Below are 27,569 nucleotides of genomic sequence, written 5' to 3'. Positions count from 1 at the left end.
TTCACATATGTGTGTTTTTTAATTTGAAATTTTATTCTCAGTAGCCCCTGAGGCAGCTCCTGTGTGAGCGAAACTTGGCCAGAGTCGGGCAAGTTCTAATAAAGTCCCTTGACACACCAATCTCCTTTGTTCCTTCGCTACTCAGCAATATTGGATCAGCTTCCACTTTGTTTTTTGGATAATATATACTGGGCCACTGAACTTGTATTAGGCACATAGTTATATTTATTTTTTGTCACCAAATTTGAGAGTACATCAATATTCATCATTAGTATTAATCTTGCTTGTATTCAGCATACAGTAAAAAGAAAACCACTGTGGAACTTATAAAGCAAATGAGGGCAATCAAATGTAGTCAAGTTGTGTGATTATTTTTTTAAATATATTTCACTATTTCCTTATTATAGTCTTCTGATGGTCTTTGATCTCTTTTTGCCTAGGCCACGATACCTGTGTAGAACTGCTTTTGGAACAGGATGTTTTCCAGAGAACGGAAGGAAATGCTTTCAGCCCTTTGCATTGTGCTGTGTAAGAAAACCAAGATTTATCTAAGGTTTAGTTTCACAAAGAATTCACTTAACAGGTTCTCTATCACTGTCTGTCTTTTTCTTGTGATAGGATAAATGACAATGAAGGTGCTGCTGAAATGCTTATAGATACATTGGGTACCAGCATTGTAAATTCAATAGATTCAAAAGGAAGGTAAGAAAATAATTTAGTCATTTTTATGTTCTGATAAGTATCATGGTTCTATTTTGCACCATTTTGATAGAAAAACATTTGCACTTTCAAGTAATATATTAAAAAAATGAATTACTGTCTCTGGTTCTATACTTTTTGTATAATTTCTCCTGCTTTAATTACTTAAAACAAGTATTCTGAGTTTTAGTACAAAAGATGAAATGCCTCACCACTAGATAGACTTTCTACAAAAGAAAACAGAAATCTAGAAATATATTTTTTGATGTCGTCAACTATACAGTATACTACATCTAAAAGAAGAAGTACCATTAAAATGTTTTATTTTCCCTAAATGCTCCTCAGGCCTCAGCATACCTGCTAAGATTACTTTATAAGTAGGGATCATCGTTTTCAGTTTTTATTTTTCTGGGGAATTTCTAAGTTTTCAAGGAACAAAAATGGGAGAAAAGCAGAAGGAAATGACATTTTTTCCATTGTTTTTCTCCCATTTTTTGTTCCTTATAAAATCCACTGATAAATTCCCAGGAAAGATAAAATAAAAACTCAAATTGAAAGGCCTTATTTATAAAGTAATTACTGTAGCTGGGGGATGAGGTTAGTAGTTTAAGCAAAATCATCAACTTTAAAAAAGTCTTTTCCTGGTTTCAGCATGCCTGCCGCATCACATAATTGTTTTTGATGTTGAAATGCAGATCTGGCAGCAGTATTCTAGATGGATGAGACCATCTGCGGCAGAAGACAGGGCTGAGCCAGAATCACTGCACAACTTCAGCTCTCTCCAGTCCTGTACACCTTTCTATTCCTAGGGGGGACCAGGGGGAGGCAGGAACACTGCCCTAGGATGGGAGTAAGGGAAAGGGAGAGGAAATTTAAGAGGTTATTTTCTAAAGCTTTATCGCGTGCGTTAGGGCCTTAACCCACGCGATAAGGCCTTTTCGCATGCAATATAATAAAAATTAGGGGGAGGGGAGGAGTCAGGGTGGGGAGGGGGCGGAATAGGCATTGGTTTCGCTGCTGGCGATAATGTTACTAACATTATCGTCGGCAGTAGCACACCGAATAGCACCACCTTTCACGGTGGCACTATTCGATGCGAAAGCCGGCACACCGCCGTGGTGCGAAGGCTGCGGGCTTTCGCAAGATTCATGATTCTACGAAAAATGATGAATCCAGGCCTTAATTACATGCATACTCTTATTACTGTGGTGAGGAGTCAAAACTGTTTGTTTGCCAGTTTCTGATTGTAAACCCTTTCTCCCCAAGAGAAAAGGAATGAAATAAAGTAGACAAAAACAATTGCCTGTAATTGACTTTATATTAAAGAGCATTTGTCAAATCAGCACATCTCACGTAAGTAAGGGAAAGAGCACTGTCACTGGCTGGTCCCGTACTATGGAACACCATGCCACTCGAAATAAGACTACAGAGAAATCTGAAATTATTCAAAACTAATGTGAAAACCTGGCTTTTTAAACAAGCATTTTATAAAGATAAAGAGAAGGAGAAAAATAGTTGATAGATAAGGATGCACCAAGCTAGAAGTTATTAGTAACCTACTAAAGCATATTAATGTTAAAATCAAACTGCCTAACTTGTTCCTAACAATCAGGATTAACTTACACACTTAGTTTATTATTTTAAATTGTTACCGTACTATGATGGCACATGATTAATTTGTAATCTATACCACTCATATTTCTCTTTATCGTGCCCTTCTGTAAACCGTTGTGATGGTTATTTAACTTAACGACGGTATAGAAAAGTTTTTAAATAAATAAAATGCCAGGAAAACAACTTTACCTGATAACAGATATACTGAAATTTGTTTAATTCTTATGATGTATCTCGCTTGATGCCACATTGAAGAAAACAATGTTTCTGTAAAGTTCCTTATGTAAGAAATGTAACCTCTACATGTTTGAAAGTTTACCAATATAACACACATACAAAATGTTGATTAAAGGTCATGGTACTAGTTCGCTCCAACTGATGCTTAAACATAAGAATATAACACTTTGAAAATGAGTTACTTTTTGGATGCATAAATGTTGTGCAGTTAAATGGAGAGGTATTAGGACATAAATGCAAAGTCTTGCCTCCCATCATTGTCTAAATATCACTCAGTTTTTCATTTAACATAAGCATATAATATGTTTTAGGGGAGTCAATTTTCAAACTATCTGTATTGGAAAAGGTCCTCAGCTATCTTTTGCCTACAGACTTTGCACCCATTTCAAAGAGAAAATATGTACATACTTTCACTTCAAAACTTGCTTTATGTATAACGTACCCTTGGACATTTGCATCTGATTTTCTTGTGGATAGTTTTTTTATGAAAAATAATGCATATAGATTTGGAAATATAATCTGTATGTTATTTTCTGATCTGCCCAAAAGCACCCTGATAGGAATGCCTCCCTTAAAAGCAGCCAAAAATTGTTTTTGTTTTCATTAAAAAGTTGATTGGTCATTGAATGAGAAAATTCATTATTGTTTGAGACTATTTACTAAGGTGCAGTAATGAATGTTAAAACACCAAAATAATTGCTTAAGACACATTAAATCTGTGTAAACATGTTCTTGCGGAACAGAGGTGAGGGGGCTTTGTGTCAGCCAGAGCCATTTTGAATAGTAGAGCAAGCAGGACAGGAGTGATTGGGAATTGCTCCAGTCTAAACATGTGCTAATCATTGCCAGATGATGGAGGTATTTGTTGGGGAACTTAGGGGAAGGAAGTCAGTTGGGGGAGGAGCCCTTTTTATTCTCAGGGGACAGAGAAGAGGGTCTTCTAGGGGTAGGGGAGGTTGCTTCTTTAGGTGGGAATGACTGCCTTGATTTACTGTGCCTGGCAGTACTTGGTTTGTTTTCCCACAATTTGTCATATTACCAGTCATTAATAACTTAACAGAGGAGAAACAAAGAGGAAGACAAAATTGTCAGATAAAAAGCAGTATCCTATAACCAGTCAATCTATGGCTGACAGTTGAAATATATTGTTGGCAATGTGAACTATAATAACTAAGCAGACTGAACTAGTTGGTTTTTTTCTGTCATTATTTACTGTGTTTCTGTGTAAGTGCATGAGCCAGGATAGGGGAAGAGCACAGAGTCAGAGAAAGTAGAGCTTATGCAGCAATACTTTTGGCTTTGTCTGATGCTCAACTACAGCTGTAGATCTCATCTATCAATACAGTTACTACCAATTCTACAGTCAAACATGAGAATTATATTGTCTGGAACATGCTGAAGCCTGGAAACGATGATAGATAGGGTTTTAAAGTTGGTGATTTTGTGTTACAATAACTTTGTTAAACAGCCTCTTCAATTTGGGGGAAGTTTAATTTGATGGTACTTAGCAGTCATGTTATAACTATCTGATGTAACAAAGAAAAGTATTGCTTGAGTTTCACAGACCGTTTACACTATTCACAGTAGCTGATTTTAAATGACGGTAGTATTTAAAACAATGAAGATATTGATCTTTTCTTTATAAAAGATACATGAAAGCTCTATAAAAAGTGTATTAAGAAAATATTTCTGCTAATCAGAAAATTTTGAACTGGTTGAGAAACATCAAAAAAATGCTATATTCACATTTGTGTAAGAGAAAAATGCAGTGTACTAAGCACCACTATTTAACTTTTTTTTGTTGTCTATTCTTTTTTATTTTATTTTTTAGTATAGATTTATCATTATATGAATGCATTTTAGAAAAACGAAATAATTACATATGAGAAGTAGAAACTGCTTTTGCTATACATATGTGAGCTTTTATTGATTTCAGTGGTATTTGGCAAGGGCAAAATTTGCAGTAAATGGCAGAAAGTAACTTACATAATTTTAAAAAATGGCAAAATTCTTCTAGTGAAATGAAAACTCATAAACCAGTCAACAATTTTAAACAGTGATCAACTATTTGTGTTTAATATTTCCCTTCCAGAGCTTTTTGTCCTCTCTGGGGAGAGTATCTGCCAACTTAAATTAAAATTAACTTTTTTAAAAGGAAAAATTGCTGTCAGATACTTTCCAGAGCTTTCCTTTCTCTTATATTTGAAAGAGAGGAGGTTTCTGACAGAAGTTTGAAAGTATTTCAGCATTCTATTGTTGCCTTGAAAAATCTCTTCTTTCATCTCTATCCATGTGTGAACTACTGGCAAAAAGCATAAAATACTATATTTTGCTATTTCCTCCCATTTTTTCAAGGCTTGTTTGAGGTACTGCACTCTCTCATATCCTATATTAGCCATGTAATGGCTTTAGAGAAATGTAGAAGACCTTGGTACATCAGGGCCAGTTGGTCCACCCCACTTGCCCATTTGTGCCTGTATACTTTGCTGTCGCAGGCCTTGCTCAATCTGTGGTCTCTTCTGAATAGGATTCTGCCTACCATTGATCTCTGTGATACTGTACTGGTTACTAGAACTTCGCCAATGTGAAGTTGTGACCACTATTTTGAGTTTTGTGGCTTAACGAGCTTCTCACTAAGTTTAGAATTTTTCTTCCAACTCCAAGTAGCTAGCTACTTGCCAATCTACTGTGTGAAATAGTGTCAGATATTGTACTAAAATCCAGAAAAGCTTTTTTGGCTCCTACCAGCTCTTCTGGAAGTCTGTTCCAGGTGACCAGCATTTTCTTAATGGAAAATATATTTTCTCACATTCTTTTAATGCTTCCCACCATTTAGCTTCATGTGATTACTTGTTCTTGAGCTTTTCATTCTATGGAAAATGGTATCTTCTACATTCTTTTTTTCTTTAGAATACATCTTTAGCTCCCTCACTCTGTGTATGGTTTATTGTGCAGGCACTGTTGAATTGTAGAATTGTATCTGCCTTATCATTGTTTTCCAGAATTGCACACACTACTCAATATGGAGTCTTATCAGAGATCTGTACAGAGAAAATATAACTTTTACTAGGTGTACAGCTTTTATATTGACTTTCCTAACTACTTTAACTGGCTACCTTGAGATGATCAGAGATGACCAGTACCCAAGGTCTCTTTCCCATTTTAGTGACTGCTATTTTTTCCCTGCCCAGCTAGCAGTTGGCCTTTGTATTTCTTCACTCCACATACATGATTTTGTATTGACCTCTTTTGTCTTATCCATCCCTTTGGTATGTTTATTCTATTGCAGATTTTCATATAATCTGCAAATAGGCACATTTCTAGTCTTTCCACAGTGTTATTTATGAAGACATTGAATAGGATTCTGCCTACCATTGATCTCTGTGACACTGTACTGGTTACTAGAACTTCACCAATGTGAAGTTGTGACCACCATTTTGAGTTTCGTGGCTTAACCAGCTTCTCACAGAGTTTAGAATTTTTCTTCCAACTCCAAGTAGGTAGCTGCCTGCCAATCTACATTGTGAAATAGTGTCAGATATTGTACTAAAATCCAGAAAAGCCATATCTTCTGCACCTCCCTGATCAATTCACAAAAATTAATCCCATTTGGTTGGCATGGTCTTCCCCTTGTAAGGCCATGGTGCCTAAGATCCTGTAACCTGCTGCTTTCAAAATATTACACTATTCTGACTTTCAGTAGTGTTTTTGTTGCTTTGTCTGGCATTGTTATCAAGCTAATAGATCTGTAGTCTTTATTTCCAACTTCATAAAACACTACATCTACTTTTCGCCAGTCTCTTGGAACCTCTCTTATTTAAAGTGATAAATTAAACAGATCTGTGAAAGGGTATCTTTCTTGATATTCCCATTGCCTTGTCTATCTTCAATTGGGTAGTTTTTATGGAAATAACCTTGCATACTACCTCCAAAGCAAATGGTAATTTGTTTTATCTCTCAGCCCCTTATGCCCTTGCCTTTTGTCTTTGGTCTTTCACCTACAGTATCTTTAGTTTGAATACCCAGCAAAACTAATATTTTAAGATACCTACTTGCTTTGATCCTTCTTGTCCTTAAACCTATTCTTCCCTTTAAGTCTTATAATTTCTGTTTTCACTTGTATGCCTAAAAAGAGTTTAATCCCATCATTTTACTGATGGACAATTTAATCCATTTGTGTTTTTACTGATCTAACAGTTCTTCCTCCCTCCCTTTGCTTCTTTTAGTAATGTCTGTTCTTCTGTATCTCTGTTTTGTGAACGTAATTTTTTGTTCTTTTTCTCCTACTTTGGTGAACCATGATGGTCTGTTCTCGCTCCCTTGCTGAAATACTTAGAAAACAAATTTGTTGCCATTTCACTATTACCTTTTTTTCTAAATTTTTTTTTTCTAATTTCATGTCCAGATTTTGCCCCTCTACTTAGCTCCTGTTGCCTTCACTACGGTTCACATACCTATTCCTCACCCCACTAGCCGTTTAATTATATTGTACAGTGACACCCTTATATGCCCCTCTGTTCCATGATTTCAATTTGGTGCAATACCTTAGCGTCAACCCCTAGTTTTCTGTTTCTTAGTTCAAGACCTAAGCCTAAGCCTCTGCGACCACGGATGTATTATATTTACTCTCTCTGGGACACTGTTTTCTGTACAAATGTTAAATGTTGTTCTGCTTGTTTGTTGGTTAATAAGATATTTATTATTAGTTCTTTGTAATTGTTCACATTTGAAGCTCTGTTAATGTTCTATGTAATTGCTTTCATTTACCGAAGCACTGTTTTCTGTTCAATGTAAACCGAACTGATTTGTAAACCCTTACAAGAATTTCGGTATATAAAACTATTAAATAAATAAATAAATAAATAAATAAAGACAAGCCATTCACTGTCAAACAAATGGGTGACATGACCATGCTCAGCACTAAATGACAAAATGTCTCCAGCTCTATGGAAAGGGCAAAGTCCTTTCTCTGCTCATATGTATTATTTTCCACACTATCACCACCCCACACCTCTCCCCAGTTTATTTACCTTTGACTGGGGGAGAGAATTCCTCCAAAAGGGAGGAGGGATGGTTTGTGTGGTTGAATTGCTGGCTTCAGTGAACACCTGTTACAGGTAACTTACTAAAATTTGTTTGAAGACAAGCAGTTCACAAGTCATATGCCATGCTTCCTGTTGGTCAGGAGTGGAAATGAAGCATCACATCCAGCTGAGGATTTCAACAAGCTACTTCTATCATACCAAAATATATTAAAGTCCTCCCTAAAAAGAGCAGTAAATTGAGAGCATGTTTCTCAGTACCTCATGGGCATGATTCTCACACTCTGAATTTTTTTAGACAAAGCATTACCAAAACACACTTTATATTCCAGTCTCCATAGCTTCATATCAGATCTATATGATGCAATACATGCACACAATTCTGGAAGGGTCCCAATGATCTTTTTTTTTTCTCAAGAAAAATCAGCAGAATTTCATCTCCCTGATGGAGATAAGGAATGTTAAAAGCATTTAGTCCCTACAACTTACACAGCTTTTGAAATGGCATCCAGAGCCTCTACTCTGGCTGTTGACACCTGCAGAGTCTCATCTGCCAGCCTCAGGCCTTCATATGGATCTGCAGGAAAAGTTTGCAGACATGCCTTGCAATAGTGGAAATCTCCAAGAAAATAAGGTCAGAGAAGAGGTGGAACTCTAAAAGACCACCATTCTGTGCTTCAAACCCTATCCATTGCCACATCCTAACTATCCTTCATATCTCAGAAGTTTCACAATAGACTCCCTACGAATCAGCTTTTTTCCTCAGAAGCAACACTTTCCATGTTGTCACAGGCAAGCATTCTAGGCCTTATCATTGCAAACAAAGAAACTAAATATAGTGACAGTATTACTCCATGTTTGAAATCTCTTTATTGGCTCCCAGTATTTGAATGTTGACATTTCAAAGTTTCAGCGCTTGCTGATAAAGTAGTGTATGGGGAAGCATTTTAATGGTTTAAATCATCTGTTTGTACCATATGAAGCGACTCTTCTTCTATAATCCAGGGAGCATACTCTACTTGCTATTCCTTATTTTAAAAAATTTTAGATCTCAAGAGACTAGGAATAGGATTTTTTCATTTGCTATGCCAGTATTGTGGCATTCCCTACCAAATGAACTCCGGAAAGAGAGGGATTACCTGAAGTTCCACAAAATTCTGAAGGCAATGTTGTTTCAGCAAGTTTTTTGGTAGAAGTATTTTTTTTTATTGTGTGCTTTTACTTTTATGTATTTTATTTGTCTATTATTTTTATTTTGTTTTATAGTGTTTGTCATTTTTAAATTTTTTATTGTGTTTACCTTTTGTGTATGTAACTGTTGTAATCTGCATTGAACAAATGTTTTAAATAAGTAGTCCCATATTGCCTCCCAATCAAAAATAGAGTTGGATTTTAATTGGATCCATAGGAGATAGCCAGAATCTCATTCTCTAATGTGGTCTCCATGGTGCATGGAGATTGAGCATTTTAATAAACTGTTAGCCTGTTATAACATCAGATAGCTGAGTTCTCTGCATAGTAAAGGAAAGCTACAGATTAGATCTACTGGGAATCCTTCCAAATCTCCCACCCAAAAGACCTTTTCAAGTTGCAAATCTCCTCCCTTTTGCAGGCCATAGCAGTTTAATCTGTTGTTCTGCGTGACAGGTTGAGGATTTTACTTCAGGTACTTCTAGGATTCCAAAAAAAGGAAGGATTCCATTCCATCTTAGACCTATGGGCCCTCAACAAAATCCTGAAAAGGGAAGAGGTCAAGGTAGCTCTCCTAGGCTCTTGTAATTATCCTTGTGAGTAAAAAAGGCTGACTATATTCTCTGTATCTAAGAGGATTGCACCTACATAAAGAGGCATCCCAGTTACAGAAGATATCTCATTTTTGTAGTGGGGAAACAATTCCTCCAGTACCATGTAATGCTCCTTGGCCTATCTTTTGCACCACGGGTATTCACAAAATGTCTTGCATTTCAATACAACTGGGATTTCCTGTGGTTCCCTTGTACGACTGAACAATCAAGAGCATATCTCAGTCAGGAGTAGACAAATTCCATGCTGAGCATTATCTAGGTGCTAAAATCATAATGGTTCATCATCAGCTACCCCAATCTGAACCTAGTACCACAGTTGGAGTTCATGGGGGCTCTGCTAGAAATGACTTGAGCCATGGTTTATCTCCCCACCAATAGGAGCAAAACTGTAGTGGCCAAGATGGAAAGAGTAATTCAGTCAGTGAACAGTTTAGTCCATGTTGAGAATAGTTGGCCTTATGACTTCCACAGGTTATGAAACTCCTATGCCTTCAAATAAAACAAATGAGAAAGAACACAATTTTGAAACTTACATACATTTTTAATATAATTTCTAGAAAAAGTATATAACTCAGTTAATATAATACACATTAGATATCTTACTGTGATACATTTAATATAATTTCCACAAAAATATGCAAATTCATTACATGTTGGATGTCCTATTTAATACAACTGGTATTACCATTAGGAAATCAATATGAACAAGATAGGAAGATGAAAAAACTATATCCAATGCTAAAATTCACACACAATCAAACCTCATGTGCTGGTAAGGTTAAACTTACAGCCACTCACACAACCATACATCTACACACACTTCTGTATCTATTAAAAATCACCAAGAACATATACTAATCTACAATTTGAAGACCACTCTTTTTCATCTTCCTCTCTTGTTCATATTGATTTCCTTGTATTATCCCCTTCATATCATGTTCTTATTGACCTTCATGTATTATCCTCAACAAAAGATCCCTTGTTTCACCTCTAACAGGCTTCTTCAGGGGGAATTATGTGGTCACCAAGACACGCTCTTAAAATCCAACATCAATGTTTCACAAAGTCTCCTCTTTACTTTGATGTGTTGTCCACATATTGTGCGTCCAATGCTTGCAATATTGAAACCCTCATCATCTGACCATTGCTAATCCAATGTTACCGCTACATTGCTCCATGAAAATGCTGTATCAACTCGCCATCTAACCTGCTCATTACCAGGAACCCGGTGTCAACTAATTTTCAACTAAATTGTTCCTGCGGTATCTTGAGCATTTCCAAGATCATTCTAGGATCAAAATTATAGGTCCTGCTGTTGTGCACTCCATCGGTATTCTGCATATTTTAAAATGGGGTCAACACCAGATTTGAGTAATTTTCTGGGAACCATTTTGAATTCTCTCATAAGCTGAACAAGCTTTGAATCCTTAGTGTCCCTCCCGATGCAGCCCCATCAACAAAACACTTCCATGTTGAGGAACTGTACTACTTTTGAGGATTGTCTAAATAAACCTCTCGTTTACTTGAGAACTGATCATTTGTTTCTGAATCCAAGAACAGACATTTAATGTCATACATCCTCTTCCTGCTAAAAACTGTCCCCTCACCCATAGGCCTTATTGAGAAATAATTTCTCTCGTTAGATATTAGGCAAGTGACCAAACCAGGGAACTCAGGTGATGATCTGTCCCTTGCCTAGCTGAATCATTTTGGACTGATAAATGTGCAACAATAATTTATTACCTGACAGAGACACATTTGCAGCTATCAGGCCACACCTGTCCTCCCTATTGCCATTAACTCTCCCACCCACATGATGGCAAAAATTGCTATTGAGAAGACAGATCAAAAAAGAGTTGCCTCAAATTCTTAGGAGATACTAATGGTAATAATAGCCATAGGGCTTACAAACATTTGTGGGTGATAGATCTATGGGTGTCTGGACTTAAGCCAGTCTTCCAAGCTCGTCCAGACATGACCTTTTTACCACAAAATCCAGCAAAGGATTGGGCCAGCCAAAGACCCTGGAAAAAAGTCTAAGCTCACTAAGTAAGAATGTACAGTGCCCCTAGAACCCCCTAATGCTTGGTAAAAATGTTAAGTGTTTGGAAACCAGACCCTGCGGCTCGTTCTTACTTATACAGATGTCCATCAGCCGATTTAATCCCCTGACATAAGCTGTCCAGGTGGCAGGGGCCACAAATCTGTTCAGCAATTCCCATGCTGCTGGGCTCCACTTGTCCACGATCTGGTATAGAGGTTCTGGTTTCCTTTGCTTCTGGTGAAAACTCCCTGAATATGGAGCACTGGCAACAAGAAAAGTCTCAGCAATTTGATTCTGCAAGCCTGGCATATGTTTTGCCTAAAAAGCAAAGCGGAAGCCGATCTAGTAGGCTGTGTAACAGTGAAGAGAACAAGAATCGGATGATGAAAAAAACCCTTTATTGAATTTTGCCTGACTCTGGCTGAGTTTTGCTCTTTTGTGTAGAGCTGCCTCAGGGGCAATCTATTAGGCAGGACTTATGGTGTGCCTGCAGGGCTGATGTCACAGTGTCATATATATAAGCTGATGCCTGTTGTGTCATGAAACTCTACTTGATTATATTGTAATGCCACGTAGCACCATGAGTGTAGATGACTTCATTCAATATGCATCGTCAAACACAGTTAGAGATTATGTGACTGCGGAGTATCATAACAGCAGTGCAGCCGCAATAAGTCCTGCCGCATAAGTCCTGCCTAATAGATTGCCCCTGAGGCAGCTCTACACAAAAGAGTGAAACTTGGCCAGAGTCGGGCAAAATTCAATAAAGGGCTTTTTTCATCATATGTTTTGCCTATACAGCAATGTTGAATTGTAAGCACCTAAAAAGAAATACCCTCAACAACTGGAAAACCAGGAAGCACTTGCGGATCAGCAGTTCATAACTTCAAACACTGCCATGTTATCACATCAAAATATCACTCTCTTGTTGCTCAGTCGGTCACACAGATATGTAAGGCAGCAACAATGAGGAAGAGCTTGAGAGTGCTGGTGAGAACAGTGCTTCTCAGTGGCCCCCCACACTGGCAGCCATGTGGCAGTGCACCAGGAGCCTGGCAGGAAAGTCTGTATAATTCCAAGTCATTACTGTAAAGGGGAGGGAATGAGAAAAGGAAGTCATATAGAAACCCCATTAAACTAAGACACCCTTATCCTGTGCTTATCTTTATTGACTCTGATTAATGTCAATGTTAGCCTGCGCAAGAATGTTCGCCCCATGAATATGACCTTGTGGACAAATGCGAGAGATAATGTGAGAGATCTCAGCTGAGCACATGGTGACCTTTTTTGCCACCCAATCCAGGCAGACCAAAGAAAACAACTTGGTCAATTTGTCCTGAGGCAGCCTAAACACCATTGCCCTGGAGTTGAGCTCAGTGCCCAAAGTGAGGCGCCTGACAAGACTTTCATGTTTGTCAACAGCCAACCAGTTGCTGGAATTAGAATAACAGGTCCACATAGACAAAGGACGTATTAGGTCCCACAAATAAGAAATCATCCAAATAATGGGTAATGTTGGGGGATCCCAGAGTGTTGACAGTCTCCCAATGCAAGAAAGTGCTAAACATTTCAAAATAAGTGCAGGATATCACTAGAACAACCGCCGGCACATTTTCATGCCAGTGCAAATTTTAAAAGCTTGCTCAGTCAGTGTACATGATCATAACAGGTTGCAATTCTGTGACATCATTATGATGACCTTTGATTTCTGAAACTTTTACACACACACACTCCACTCCCTTCAGTTTTTGCTCAAAATGTCATGCAACCTAGAACAGCCACCAGAATGTTTTCATGCTAGTGAATGTTTCTCTCTTTCCACTCATCCTAATTTGTCTTGTGAGATGCTTTGACTTCTGTCTGCACTCTGACAGGTGCTTTAGTGATTCCTCAAATCAGCACAACTCCTTCCACCTCACTTTTCCACTTCGCCCCATACCCACTGTGAATTTGCATCATCTGCAGCGTCTTAGCTTGCCAAGCATATTGTTGTTGTTCCCCTTTGTTTCATCAACAAAACATATGTCCTGCCCTTGGAGTTCACTCTCTAGTTTGATTTCCTAGACAGTGAGTTTCACAACAGCTGCAAAGCTGGTCCACATCACAGTGGATGAATAGGTCTTCCTGAGGATGTGGTTAGTTGAAGTTAGTGTAGCTGGGTTTAAAAAAAGGGTTGGATAAGTTCTTAGAGAAGAAGTCCATTAACTGCTTTAATCAAGTTGACTTAGGGAATGGCCAATGCTATTACTGGCATCAGTAGCATGGGATCTTCTTAGTGTTTGGATACTTGCCAGGTTCTTGTGGCCTGGTTTGGCCTCTGTTGGAAATAGGATGTCGGACTTGATGGACCCTTGGTCTGTCCCAGCATGGCAATTTCCTATGTTCTTATGATGAAACACAGGTGCCAGTTTTTGCAGTTCATGGCTTCTAAGCTAGGTAAGTAGGACCAGAAAAATAGAGTGCAGATAGCAATCACAGCACCTCACAAGACAAATCAGGATGAGCATAAAGAGAGATACATTCACTGGCACAAAAATGTGCTATTGGCTGTTCTAGGGTGTACAGCTTTTTGAGCAAAAACTGAAGGGGGGTGGTGGAGGTAAACTTTTCAGAAATCAAAGGTCATCATGTAATCTTATTAGTAATGACATGCAAAGTCCTGAGTTAACTTTCCAAGGGCAGTGTGTACAGTAGACAATAAATGGCAGGTTTATGTACTGTATATCATACCATACATTTAGGCCTGACTCGAATTACATTGTGGTTGTGTACAATACTGACAGTCATAAATGATGAAAATTCACAGCATTTCAACTCACAATCATATACACGGATTGTGAGAGCCTTTACACTTCTCAATTGCATAAAAATGTGCCTCCAGTGAAACTGTATTTCGATGTGAAAAGTTTCATCAAATACCTGTAAAAACATTGTTAAAATGTGAAAGATTTGTATTGTAAATAATTCCTAAGTTGTCTTTGTTATAGGGCCTAACACATAGTTGCATATTGTTGTACTGGTGGCAGTTCTAGGGTGTTAGCCACAGCTGGGTGGCTATCCATAGACTGTACCTCCAAAATTTTGAAATAAATAGACAAAATGCAGAATTATTGTCTGTATTTATTATAGAGCATCAATTTGTGCATCAAAACCCTTTATTTTGTTTCAGTTATGGAGCCTAAATCATAGTGGCATAAAAACATGCTGGCAGCACACCTAGGTAATAAAAAAAAAAAAGTTGGCCTTTCTAGTGATAATGGAATGCTCTATAGACATTCACTTCTTAAGCTTATATACTGCCTTATACCCCTACAAAGGACCCCCAAAGCAGTTTAGATTGTATGAAATAAAAGACATCACTACAGCATGACACAAACAAAATAATTTAACAAAGCTAAATGTGGCCCTTCCCAACCCTCATTCTCCCTTAAATGCCAGTACTCGTATGCACTTGCCAAAGTAAAATGCGTCTTTATACTAGACACCAAGCAATGGAAAGCTGTTAACATTTACTGGAAATAGCTGGAATAATGACTCTATATCTACCTTGGCTATGCAAGAGCCTGCTTCACTCTGCCAAAGCATATCCATTGCACAGCCAGTTGAGGCGTATTGCACAGAACGCTGTTCTTATGGACCAAAAATCATTCATAGATGATTCTTTTGGGTTTGAGAGGTTATATTTACCAGGCTCCTTTTTAGGCACAATTGCTAAAAGAGAGAATATCATGTCACGGAAGGGTCTAAGAGGGAACGGTCTGGCTCAAGAGGACAATTTTTTCTCAAATCACCCAGGCATAGCAGTGGGCATTGGGAACCATGGATGTGGCCAGAGGGCCTACACACAAACCAGAGAACAAAATGCCTGTTGCCTCCCTATGCAGGTGGACAGACAGGAGCCAATCGCCTGTTCCCAGTAAACTGGGATGGAAGCCCTTTGAAAGAGACCCGCCTCCTGTGTATGGAATCCTTGGAGGCATATAAAAGTATCTATCATATCTCCAGTACCTTGCTTTTCCTCTAGGATATACATGTTTATGTAATTCCTCTAGGATATACATGTTATATGTAATTGCCCACAAGCAAGCTTATTCAACTGTTCTCTGTAAACCAATTTGATTTACATATAATGTAAGAAGATCGGTATATAAAAACAATAAATAAATAAATAAATAAATAAATGTTTGATCTTTTTCTGTCCCCATATGCTTTAGAATGAAGACCACTGAGCCTTTTAGTAGCCACCTTCTGGACTGACTCCAACCTATTTATATCCTTTTGAAGGTGCAGTCTTCAGAATTATACACAGTATTCCAAATTAGCTCTTACCAGAGACCTATACAATAGTAATATCTCCCTTTTTCTGATGACCATTCCTCTCCCTATGTAGCCAAGCATCTTTCTGGCTTGTGCTATTGCTTTATCCACTTGTTTGCCCACCTTAAGATCAACAAATATGATCAACCCCAGCTCCTACTCTTCTGTCATGCTTAGATGAATTTCACCTCCAGTACCGTACCTCTCCCCTGGGTCTTTGCAACTCTGCTTTATGTTCCATCAATAAAAACATAAGAATTTGTCATACTGAGTGAGACCAAGGGTCCCTCAAGCTCAGCATCCTATCTTCAACAGTGGCTAATCCAGGTTACAAGTACCTGGCAAAATCCCAAACAGTAAATAGATCCCATGCTTCTATTGCGCAGTATTAATTAGTCACTATTCTTAAGTCTACTTGGTTAATAAGTTCTTCCAGGAACTTGTCCAAACCTTTGTTAAACCACCTATGCTAACTCCCTTAACCACATTCTTAGGCAATGAATTACAGAGCTTAATTGTACATTGGATGAAAAAAAAATTTATCTGGTTTTGTTTTAAATGTGCTACTTATTAACCTCGAGTGTCCCCTAGTCTTTGTATTTTTTGAAAGAGTAAATAACCGATTTACATTTACCCATTCTAATCCATTCATGATTTTGCAGACCTCCCCCCTCAGTCATCTCTTTTCCAAGCTGAACAGCCCCAAACGCTTTAGCCTTTCCTCATAGAGGAGCCATTCCATCTCCTTTACCGATGTGGAGAACAACTGATCACTCCATCCTTCTGGAACAGGAGGTCTCCCTCCTCCTCCATTCCAAGGCAATAGAATCAGTACAGTACTCTCAGTGCGACCTAGGGTTCTATTCCCAGTACTTTCTAATCCCCAAAAATTCGGGAGGTGTTCATCCAATTCTGGACCTACGTGCCCTCAACAAGTACCTCCAGCGAGAGAGAAGTCGAAATGGTAACCTTGGGCTCTCTTCTTCCTCTTCTACAAAGAGGAGACTGGCTCTGCTCTCTATACCCCCAGGACACATACACTCATATTGCGATAATTCCATCCCATCGCAAATACCTAAGGTTTCTAGTAGGCCCCAAGCACTATCAGTACCAAGTGCTTCCATTCGGCCTCGCGTCTGTACCACGAATCTTCACAAAATGCCTCGTCGTAGTTGCAGCCTTCCTCAGGACTCAAGGTGTTCACGTCTACCCCTAACTAGATGATTGGTTAATCAGGGCTCCCATTCAGCAAGCTGCTCTGTTGTCCCTACATCTTACCTTTCACACTCTAATTTCACTTGGATTTTTCGTCAACTACTACAAATCCTACTTAGTCCCATCTCAAACCTTATCGTTCATTGGGGCAGACTTGGACACCTTGCAGGCAAAGGCTTTTCTGCCTCAACAGCGAGCTCTCACTCTCGTGTCTCTTCCACACCCGCTGCAGTCTCAGCACTCCACGCCTGCACATCACTTTCTCATCCTCCTGGGACACATAGCGTCCTCAGTTCAGGTCACCCCAATGACCCACTTGGCCATGAGAGTCACGCAGTTGACTCTAAGGTCACAATGGACTCAATCCATTCAGCCCCTGTCGACCATTGTCCATGTAACCGACTCACTCCGTCAGTCTCTCGCCTGGTGAAGAAATCAGGTCAATCTCCTCCAAGGCTTGCCCTTCGAGGCTCCGGACCCTCAAATAACTCTCACCACTGATGCTTCCAACCTCTCAGCTGGGGAGCCCACGTGGCCGATCTGCAGACACAAGGATCTTGGTCTCCAGAGGAAGTCAAACACCAAATAAATGTCCTGGAGCTTCGAGCAATCAGATATGCTCTCAGAGTATTTCAGGATCATGTCTCCAATCAAGTCATCCTGATCCAGATGGACAACCAGGTGGCCATGTGGTACATCAACAAACAGGGAAGGACAGGCTCCTACCTTCTGTATCAGGAAGCTGCACAGATCTGGGCAGAGGCCCTCTCCCACTTGATGTACCTCAGGGCGACCTACTTGCCAGGAGTAGGCAATGTGTTGGCAGACAAGCTGAGTCGCACCTTTCAACCACACGAGTGGTCTCTCAACCCCTCAATAGCGAACTCGATCTTCCAACAGTGAGGTTATCCTCAAATAGACCTCTTTGCGTCACCTCAAAATCGCAAAATAGACAACTTCTGCTCTCTTACTCGCAGTCAACACTATTAGCCAAGAGATGCGTTCTCCCTCTCATGGACAACCTGTCTCCTATATGCATTCCCTTCACTTCCACTTCTCTCGAAGACTCTCGTGAAATTACATCAGGACAAGGGAACCATGATCCTGATAGCACCTCACTGGCTACGCAAGTGTGGTTTCCAGTACTTCAGGATATCTCCATTTGCAGACTCATTCCCTTGGGAAAGGACCCGCTTCTAATTACTCAAAACGGCGGGTACCTACGCCACCCCAATCTTCAAGCCTTGTCCCTGACGGCATGGATGTTGAAAGGTTAATCTTTCAGCCACTTAACCTTTCTGAACCAGTTTCCCATGTCCTGATTGCTTCACGGAAGCCTTCCACGAGAAAATTGTATTCTTACAAATGGACCAGGTTTACGTCATGGTGCTCTTCTCAGTCCCTTGACCCCTTTACCTGTCCAATCCCGAAGTTTCTGGACTATCTCTGGCACTTGTCAGAGTCAGGTCTAAAAACTTCCTCCATCAGAATGCATGTCAGTGCGGTAGCCGCCTTCCATAAAGGTGTTGGGGATGTTCCCATATCAGTACAACCCCTTGTAACACGTTTTTTGAAGGGCTTGCTTCACCTCAAGCCTCCTCTGCGTCCTCCGGGCCCCTTCTTGGGACCTCAACCTAGTTTTGGGTCGGCTAATGAAACCACCATTCGAGCCTCTTCAATCCTGTGACCTTCGATATCTCACATGGAAAGTGATTTACCTTTTGGCAATCACTTCCGCTCGCAGAGTTAGTGAATTACAGGCTCTAGTTACCTGTCCGCCTTACACTAAACTTCTGAAGGACCAGGCAGTACTCCGCACTCACCCTAAATTCTTGCCTAAGGTAGTTTCAGAGTTTCATCTCAATCAGTCCATTATACTACCTACATTTTTTCCCAGGCCCCATTCCAATCCAGGAGAGCAGGCTCTACATACCCTTGACTGCAAACGGGCTCTAGCGTTCTAGCTAGATCGTACAGCTGCCCAGAGGAAAAGCACTCAATTGTTTGTCTCTTTCCATTCTATCAAATTGGGGCAGCCTGTGGGTAAACAGACTCTCCCCTCCTGGTTGGCGGACTGCATATCCTTTTGCTCTCAGCAAGCGGGCATTCCACTTCAAGACCGTGTTAAAGCACACTCTGTGAGGGCCATGGCAACTTCAGTAGCACACCTACGCTCAGTGCCGCTTCCTGACATTTGCAGGGCTGCCACCTGGAGTTCTCCATACCTTTACAGCCCATTATTGCTTAGACAAAGCCGGAAGATAAGATTCCATCTTCGGCCAGTCTGTCTTGCGCAACCTATTTACAACGTGATGTACCAACACCCTTCCACCTGCCCGGTGGGATTCAGGATGCCCTCGGCCAAATTTCATCCCAAGCCTAGTGCCTTGCACGCCTGGGTACATTTGGTGCATACTCGGACATCCTCAGCTCGGTACTCACCCATATGTGAGGACTAGCATCCTGCTTGTCCTGTGAGAAAGCAAATGTTGCTTACCTGTAACAGGTGTTCTCACAGGACAGCAGATTGTTAGTCCTCACGAAACCTGCCCGCCGCCCCACGGTGTTGGGTTCGTAACGTTTTCTTATTTTATTTTCAGCACTACCTGTAGCTTTTTAACAAGACTAAAAGGGGACCCCTGCTGGCTGCAGGGTTAGTGCCATGCTGGGCATGCCCAGTAGGGGCCAGTCAAAGTTCTGGAAACTTTGACAGAAGTGTTCCGTGATTGGGCTCCATCCTGTGATGTCACCCATATGTGAGGAATAACATCCTGCTGTCCTGTGAGAACACCTGTTACAGGTAAGCAACATTTGCTTTTCACTGAATCTTGGTTACTAGATTCTGACCACCTTGTTCTAAATCAAATCTGTCCTCCAGGCTATTCCTTTGTCTCACAATGTCGTCCAAAAGGACGAGGGTGGTGGACTACTTATTATATACAAAAGTAGTTGGTGTATTAAAATTGAACATCTTAATGAAACTCTTCCCTGGAAATGCTAATTCTCCCAGGACAAGCATGATGGTAGATCTCACATGTGGGTGATGTCACTGGATGGAGCCCTATCATGGAAACATTTCTGTCAAAGTTTCTAGAACTTTTGATTGATACACTGAGCATGCCCAGCCTGCCATGATCCCTGTAGCCACAGGGGTCTCCCTTCAGTCTCTTTTTTTTACCGCGCTGTAGTTTGCCTCGCAGTTAGGAGCTCTATGAGAATTTCTCACACAATTTTCCTCACAGAAAAAATTAATATTTTGCTTCAAAAAACATTCCCTCATAGGGGTCTCCCATCGGGATAGTGTTAGTCCATCGTTCAGTGAGTAAGTTCACTATTCCCGGTTGATTCCCGCTCCCACCTTTTTCGGTGTCCGCAGGCCATCGACCGTTTTTGGGCCTCAACCTCTGCCATTATGGCAACAGGTTTCCGAAAATGTCCGGAGTGTCCCCAAACCATGTCGATTACCGGCCCACATGATGTCTGTGTGCTGTGCCTCAGCTCATCACACGTGTCTGCCCAAGTTGTGCCCAGATGACTCCGAAGAGTAGGCGGGCTCGCATCGACAAGATGGAGATTCTATTCAAAATCAAGTTGACTCCATTGACATCCATCCAATCATCACCAGCAGGATCATTGAAAAAGTTAGTCATAAAACCTCGCCGGGAGCACCAGGGCAGTGGTGACCGTCCGTCACCGACTCCGTCCAAGGCATCTACATCATCCACCTCGGTGCTGGGGAAAGACCGGACCGAGCACCAAGGGAAGCACTGACACCAGCACCGATGCAAGCTGGCACTGATCCCGTATCGGCTTCGATGGCTATCGAGCCGCTTGCGAAGAAGACACTGGTAGAGGAGCCTCTAACACTCTCTTCCCCCGAAAAACCAAGGCGATCCCCACCGATATTGGTGCCGGGTACTGAGTCCCCCATAGGTCCCTGTGGAGGTGCCAATAGTGCCTAGCCTGCCACCCCTTGTAGCTGTGATATCTGCACCAGCTTTCAGGGAGGAACTGAATGGTTTCATCCGCCAGGCAGTGCTTGATGCTCTCCAAGACCTACAACCATCGATGTCGACCCCCATACCTACATCGGAGCCATCGATATTTTCACCGTTGCTAACCAGGCTGGATACACTCATCGGTGCCCTTCCAACACAACCCGGGCCACCAATGCCAAAGCAACCTGTAAAGCTTCTGAAATTCCCGATTCCCATTCCAGGGTCCTCAGATGACGAAGGTAGGGATTCCAGTCCTCTGTCACAGATACCAGAACTGATTTCTAGTCCATCAGGGCTCTCAGGACCGAGAGGCCCTCATTTTCCATCAATGCCTCCGGTTCCGCCGAAACCCGCATCCAAGCCACCGCATTTTCCATTGAGGCCATCGAAGGATCCATCGATGCCAGCCCATCCTACCGTACCAATCTTCTTCCCTCCTTCAGGATCTCGACAAGAGACCTTTTCTGACACATGGGAAGATGTTGCCACTAACACATCCATGGAGGATATCTTATCAGAACCATCTCCTCCAGAGGATCTCTCCTTTGCCAATTTTATTAGGGAGATGTCAGAGACAATTCCGTTTGAGCTTATTACAGAAGAGGACACGCCAAAAAACAGATGTTCTCCAATTTGTGGATGCACTTAAAGAAGTGATGGCTATACTAGTACACGAAGTGCTAGTAGATCTGCAACATTGTCTCTAGGAACATCTTTGTGCTGTTCAGCCTGTGAATAAAAGGACAGATGCGACATATCTGTCCAACATATTCCTGATTTCCAAAAACCACAATTACCCCATCAGTCGGTGGTAGTTGAGTCTGCACAAAAGAATGACAGAAGACTGCGACCACACTCTTCAGCACCTCCTGGCAAAGACCAAAAATTCCTTGATATCTTAGGTCACAAGATGTTTCAAGGTTCTATGCTAGTGTCACGCATAGCTGCATACCAACTTTACATGACACAGTATCAAAGAAATCTCTGAAAGCAGGTTCAGGGAATAGCCAACTCTCTTCCCCAACAGCAACAAGATAAGTCTCAATGCCATACTACATAAAGGCCTTGAGGCTGGCAAACATGAGGTTCATGCTGCGTACGACTCCTTTGATACAGCTTCTCGCATGTCAGTGACAGGAATCAGTGCCAGGAGGTGGGCCTGGCTAAAATCCTCTGACTTGATACCTGAAGTCCAAGACATACTTGCCAATTTGCCATGTACTGGTGAAAATCTATTCGGCGACAAGATACAAGATGCAGTGGCTCAATTAAAAGACCATAATGAGACCCTGCGACAATTATCCACAGTGACTACCGAGATCCCTTCTTCTGCACGAAGATCCACTAGAAGGGACCCTAGGAAACAATTTTATCGCCCACGCAGATACTATCCATCTGCATCTCGCGTGAGGCCAATTAGACCATCTCAGAAAACACATCCTCGACAGCCCAAGATATCCAGGCCTCAGCCACCACCGCAAACAGGCTAGGCCTCCCGATTTTGAGACATATCCAGAGAATAGCAGTCCCTCCATAAATCCCAAACCAGATTTGAAAGTAGGAGGTCAAATTCGCCACTTCATGACTAACTGGCTCAACATAACCACAGACCTAATGAGTTATATCCATCATAACCCAGGGATACCATCTATACTTCCTCTTGGTACCCTCGGACTTACCACCAAATCCACTGTAGATGCAAGAAGATCACAAAGGTCTTCTAGAGTCAGAACTGTCCACCCTTCGGGCTCCAGGACTGTGGAACCTGTTCCCCGAGCACAGTAGGGCAGAGGGTTCTACTTCCGCTATTTTCTCATTCCAAAGAAATCAGGCAACCTCCGCCCCATCTTAAACCTCCGCAATCTCAACAAATTTATACAAAAAGAAAATTCAGAATGGTGTCCTTGGGCACCATGCTTCCCCTTCTGCAAAAATGAGATTGGCTCTGTTCTCTGGATCTTCAAGACGCTTACGCTCACATTCCAATCTTCCCCCCTCACTGCAAGTACCTGCATTTCCTCGTGGGACATCAACACTTTCAGTACCGGGTCCTGCCTTTTGGACTTGCCTCAGCACCCCAGTATTTACAAAGTGCCTAGCAGTGGCTGTGGCCCATCTATGCAAGAAAAGCATACACATTTTTCCTTACCTGGATGACTGGCTCATCAAGAGCCAATCCAAACAAGGAACTCTCGACGCTCTCAAGCTCACTATCAATCTGATACATTCTCTGGGATTTCTCATCAACTACCAAAAATCCCAACTGACTCCATCTCACCTCCTGGCTTTCATCAGAGCAGATTTGGACACCACAGTAGCAAAGGCCTTCCTGCCCAATGACCGCGCAGACACACTCTCCAGACTAGCTGTATTTCTGCGTACAAAGAAAACAGCCTCAGCCCATCAATTCTTAAAATTGCTGGGACACATGGCTTCCACGGTCCACGTCACTCCTACGGCCAGGCTGGCCATGAGAATAACTCAATGGACGTTCAAATCTCAATGGCTCCAAGCCATTCAACCACTTTCATCCTGGATTCAAGTAACCCACCAGTTACATTTCTCGCTTCTCTGGTGGACGACAAAGGCAACTTACTAACAGGTCTACCTTTTCAGCAACCAGTTCCACAGATAACTTTGAACACAGACGCATCCACCTTGGGTTGGGGAGCTCATGTGAACAATCTTCAAACTCAAGGTACTTGCACACAGCTCAAAGCGACGTTTCAGATCAACTTCCTAGAGCTTCGAGCTATACGTTATGCTCTATATACATTCAAGGACTGTCTTTCATACAAGACTGTTCTCATACAAACAGACAACACAGTTGCAATGTGGTACTTGAACAAGCAGGGCGGCACAGGCTCTTATCTCCTCTGCCAAGAAGCCACGCAGATCTGGGACTGGGTCCTTGCACACTCCATGTATCTAAGTCCGCTTATCTCGCAGGCTTGCAGAATGTAGTAGCAGATCGCCTCAGCCGACATTTCCATCCCCACGAGTGGTCTCTGGATTTTGTGGTAACGACCAGAATCTTCCAACGCTGGGGTCAACCAACAATAAACCTCTTTGCATCCAAACTGAATCACAAAGTGGACAGATTCTGCTCTCTGCACAGGCAACAAAACAAGTTAACCATGGATGCCTTCGCTCGCCCCTGGAACACAGGCCTCCTATACACGTACCCCTGATACCATTGATAGCCAGAACTCTCGTGAAGCTACAACAGGACAAAGAGTCAATGATACTCATAGCCCCATATTGGCCTCAACAAGTATGGTTTCCCATGCTTCTCTATCTCTCAATCAGAGAACCCATTCGCCTGGGCACAGCATCCACTCTAACAACTCAGAACCAAGGCATATTACGACATCCGAACCTTCAGACCCTATCCTTCACAGCCTGGATGTTGAAAGCTTGATCCTCCAACCACTCAACCTTTCAACTGATGTTTCTCAAGTGGTTGTAGCCTCACGATAGCCTTGCACATGAAAATCCTATCGTTCTAAGTGGAAAAGATTCACCACGTTGGTGCACGCAAAAAGGTATTGACCCCTTTTCCTGCCCTATGCCATCTCTATTAAACTATCTCTGGCACCTTTCAGACTCCGGTCACCAGACTTCTTTGGTGAGGGTTCACCTGAGTGCTATCTCAGCATACCACAAAGGAGTTGGGGATGCCACGGTAACAGCGCAACCCCTTGTGAGAAGATTTATGAGGGGCCTACTACATCTCAAGCCCCCTCTACGGCCACCAGTCACTGAATGGGACCTAAATGTAGTACTTACAAGGCTCATGTGCTCCCCGTTTGAGCCTTTGCACTCCTGTAATGTTAAATTTCTTACATGGAAAGTTCTCTTGCTAGTAGCCATTACATCTGCTCGAAGGGTTAGTGAGTTACAAGCACTTGTTACATACTCACCCTATACCAGGTTCCTACATGACCGAGTGGTCCTACGTACTCACCCTAATTTCCTTCCCAAGGTGGTTACTGCCTTCCACTTGAATCAGTCTATGGTCTTGCCCACATTTTTCCCAAGGCCTCACTCTCACCAGGGCGAGAGAGTTTTACACACCTTGGATTGTAAACGTGCACTTGCATTTTACCTAGACCGCACTGCAGTCCATAAGAAATCCACCCAACTCTTTGTTTCTTTTGACAAAAACAGACTAGGAGTAGCAGTGGGCAAACAAACTCTCTCCAACTGGCTAACAGACTGTATTGAATTCTGCTATGAAAAAATAGGCCTTCCTCTCCAGGGACGAGTGAATGCGCACTCAGTAAGAGCCATGGCAACCTCAGTAGCACACTATCGTTCAGTACCGATTGCTGACATATGCAAAGCTGCAACATGGAGCTCTCTTCACACATTTGCAGCACATTACTGTCTGGACAAGGAAAGATGTCAAGCCTCTGCCTTTGGCCAATCCGTCTTGAAAAACTTATTTCCAGTATAATCAAGTCCTTCCACATCCAGTATGTTGTGATTTTCAGGCTGCCTCATTTTTCCCAATAGTATGCCAGTTGTTGTGCCTGTTTCACAAGTTGTATGCTGTTGGTCCACACAAATATGAGTCAGCCTGTAGCTTGCTAATCACCCACATGTGAGGGCTACCATCCTGCTTGTCCTGGGAGAAAGCAGAGTTGCTTACCTGTAATAGGTGTTCTCCCAGGATAGCAGGATATAGTCCTCACGAAACCTACCCGCCACCCCGCGGAGTTGGGTCCGAAATATTTTATTATTTTATTTTTTCGCTCACACCTTTTGCTACAAATAAGACTAAAGGGAGACCCCTGTGGCTGCAGGGATCATGGCATGCTGGACATGCTCAGTGTGCCAGTCAAAAGTTGTAGAAACTTTGACAGCAAAGTTTTCCGTGATAGGGCTCCATTCAATGATGTAAGCAACTCTGCTTTATCTCCTCAAACCATTTTTCCATTTGTTTAGTCTATGCCCCGCCCAAACTCTTTCTTACTGACCTATCGCCGTTTTTTGATCAACTATTACTCTCCAGATTTGATTTAAATAAAATGGTCGTTCTAGGTGATTTTAATTTACATGTCAATAAATCTCCCATCCCCAACCGTTGTGCTCTGTTTTTACATATATTATTTTCTCTTGGATGGCATCAAATTATCCAGGCCCCTGCACACAAGTTTGGTCACATTCTGGACCTTACGTTTGTCAATGATTCCACTCATCCACACGGCTCACAAACTTTAAATATTTCCCCTTTGCATAGTCTGACCATTATTTAATTAAATTTCACCTTTTCATTTCTTACCCTAAAGACCTCACATCACAGGCATCTGCTTCATGTCCCCATCGTGGGGCAATCGATGCCACTCTATTGAACACAAATATCTCTCCTCTTCTTGCAAGCTTGTCATTTGAAAATTTTTCTGATGTGTTACTTCAGTGGAACTCCACCTTATACTCTGTACTCAATGAGATAGCTCCTCTAAAAACTATCAATTTTAATATAACCAAATCTCTACCTTGGCTCAAGTCTACGCCTATTAAAACTGCCCATCAAAATCTTAGGAGAGCAGAACGCCTTTGGAGGAAGGCTTCTACCTCTGAGCGTGCTCAAGCCTTCCGCTCACTTTTCACCAATTATCAATCTCTTACCAATCATGCTATGAAAAAACATTTTTCTCAACAAATTTGTGAAGTAGGATATAAACCCAAAGTGTTATTTTCTATTGCCAATAGACTAACAAATCCATATCCCTCTCAAACTGTCCCCATTGATTCTCTCTCTGCTTAGTCATTCCTCATCTTTTTTAACCTAAAAATAGAAAAAATTTGCCTCTTTTTTGTCGGTTCCAAATAGGCATACCAATCCCTCTCCCCAAACTTCTCTCTGGGAAAGATTTGACTTTGTTTCCTCCACTGAGGTTGAGGAATTTATAGCTAAGTCCAATGACACTTTGTGTCCTTTATTTCCCTGCCCTTCTTCCCTCTTCAAAGCCTCAAGAAACACACTGTCTCTAATTTTTTCTAAACTAATCAATTTGTCACTTAGCGAGGATGTTATTCCCTCAACCTTATAAAGGGCAGTAGTCCGCCCACTGCTCAAGAAAAGCAATCTGGATCCCACCAATCCCAGCAACTATAGACCCATATCTGCTTTGCCATTTTTTCAAAATGTCTTGATTCCACTGTTCTGTGCCAGTTAAGTGATCATCTTGAGAAACTTGATCTGCTAGATCCCCACCAATACAGTTTCAGGCGCTCCCTAAGTACTGAGCTCCTATTACTTTCCCTCACATACACCTTAAGGAGAGGCCAACAGTTTCTTCTCCTCTCATTAGACATTTCTTCTGCTTTTGACACCATCGATCCTGACATTCCTCTTTTTTGCCTCCAAGAATATGACCTTTCTGGTACTGTTCTCACTTGGTTCCAGTCATATCTGTCTAATCAATCTTAATCTGTCAAATTCAAAAACGAATCTTCTGCTCTTTCTCTTATCAAAACTGCTGCCTCTCAAGGATCTGCACTTTCCTCCGACCTTTTTAATATTTATTTATCTCCTATCTGCAAAATCCTCTCCACTCTGACTACTATAAACTATATGCCGGTGACAAAC

General features: G+C 41.5%; 1 protein-coding gene across 4 annotated transcripts in view; it reads left to right on the top strand.

Moving 5' to 3' along the window:
• ANKRD28 (ankyrin repeat domain 28) overlaps positions 1 to 27,569 on the top strand; it is an 805,300-nt gene that overhangs the window by 627,171 nt on the left and 150,560 nt on the right. For all 4 annotated transcript variants that reach the window (XM_029589217.1, XM_029589218.1, XM_029589216.1 and 1 more), the window contains 2 exons: positions 441 to 528; positions 619 to 702. In XM_029589217.1, coding sequence (XP_029445077.1) covers positions 441 to 528; positions 619 to 702 — 172 coding nt within the window. The remainder of the gene's footprint in view (positions 1 to 440; positions 529 to 618; positions 703 to 27,569) is intronic.

This window comes from Rhinatrema bivittatum, chromosome 2 (genome assembly GCF_901001135.1).
Source record: "Rhinatrema bivittatum chromosome 2, aRhiBiv1.1, whole genome shotgun sequence".
NCBI classification, from domain to species: domain Eukaryota; kingdom Metazoa; phylum Chordata; class Amphibia; order Gymnophiona; family Rhinatrematidae; genus Rhinatrema; species Rhinatrema bivittatum.
Note: the sequence above shows the minus strand (reverse complement) of the source record. Positions and strands in the feature narration are given on the sequence as shown.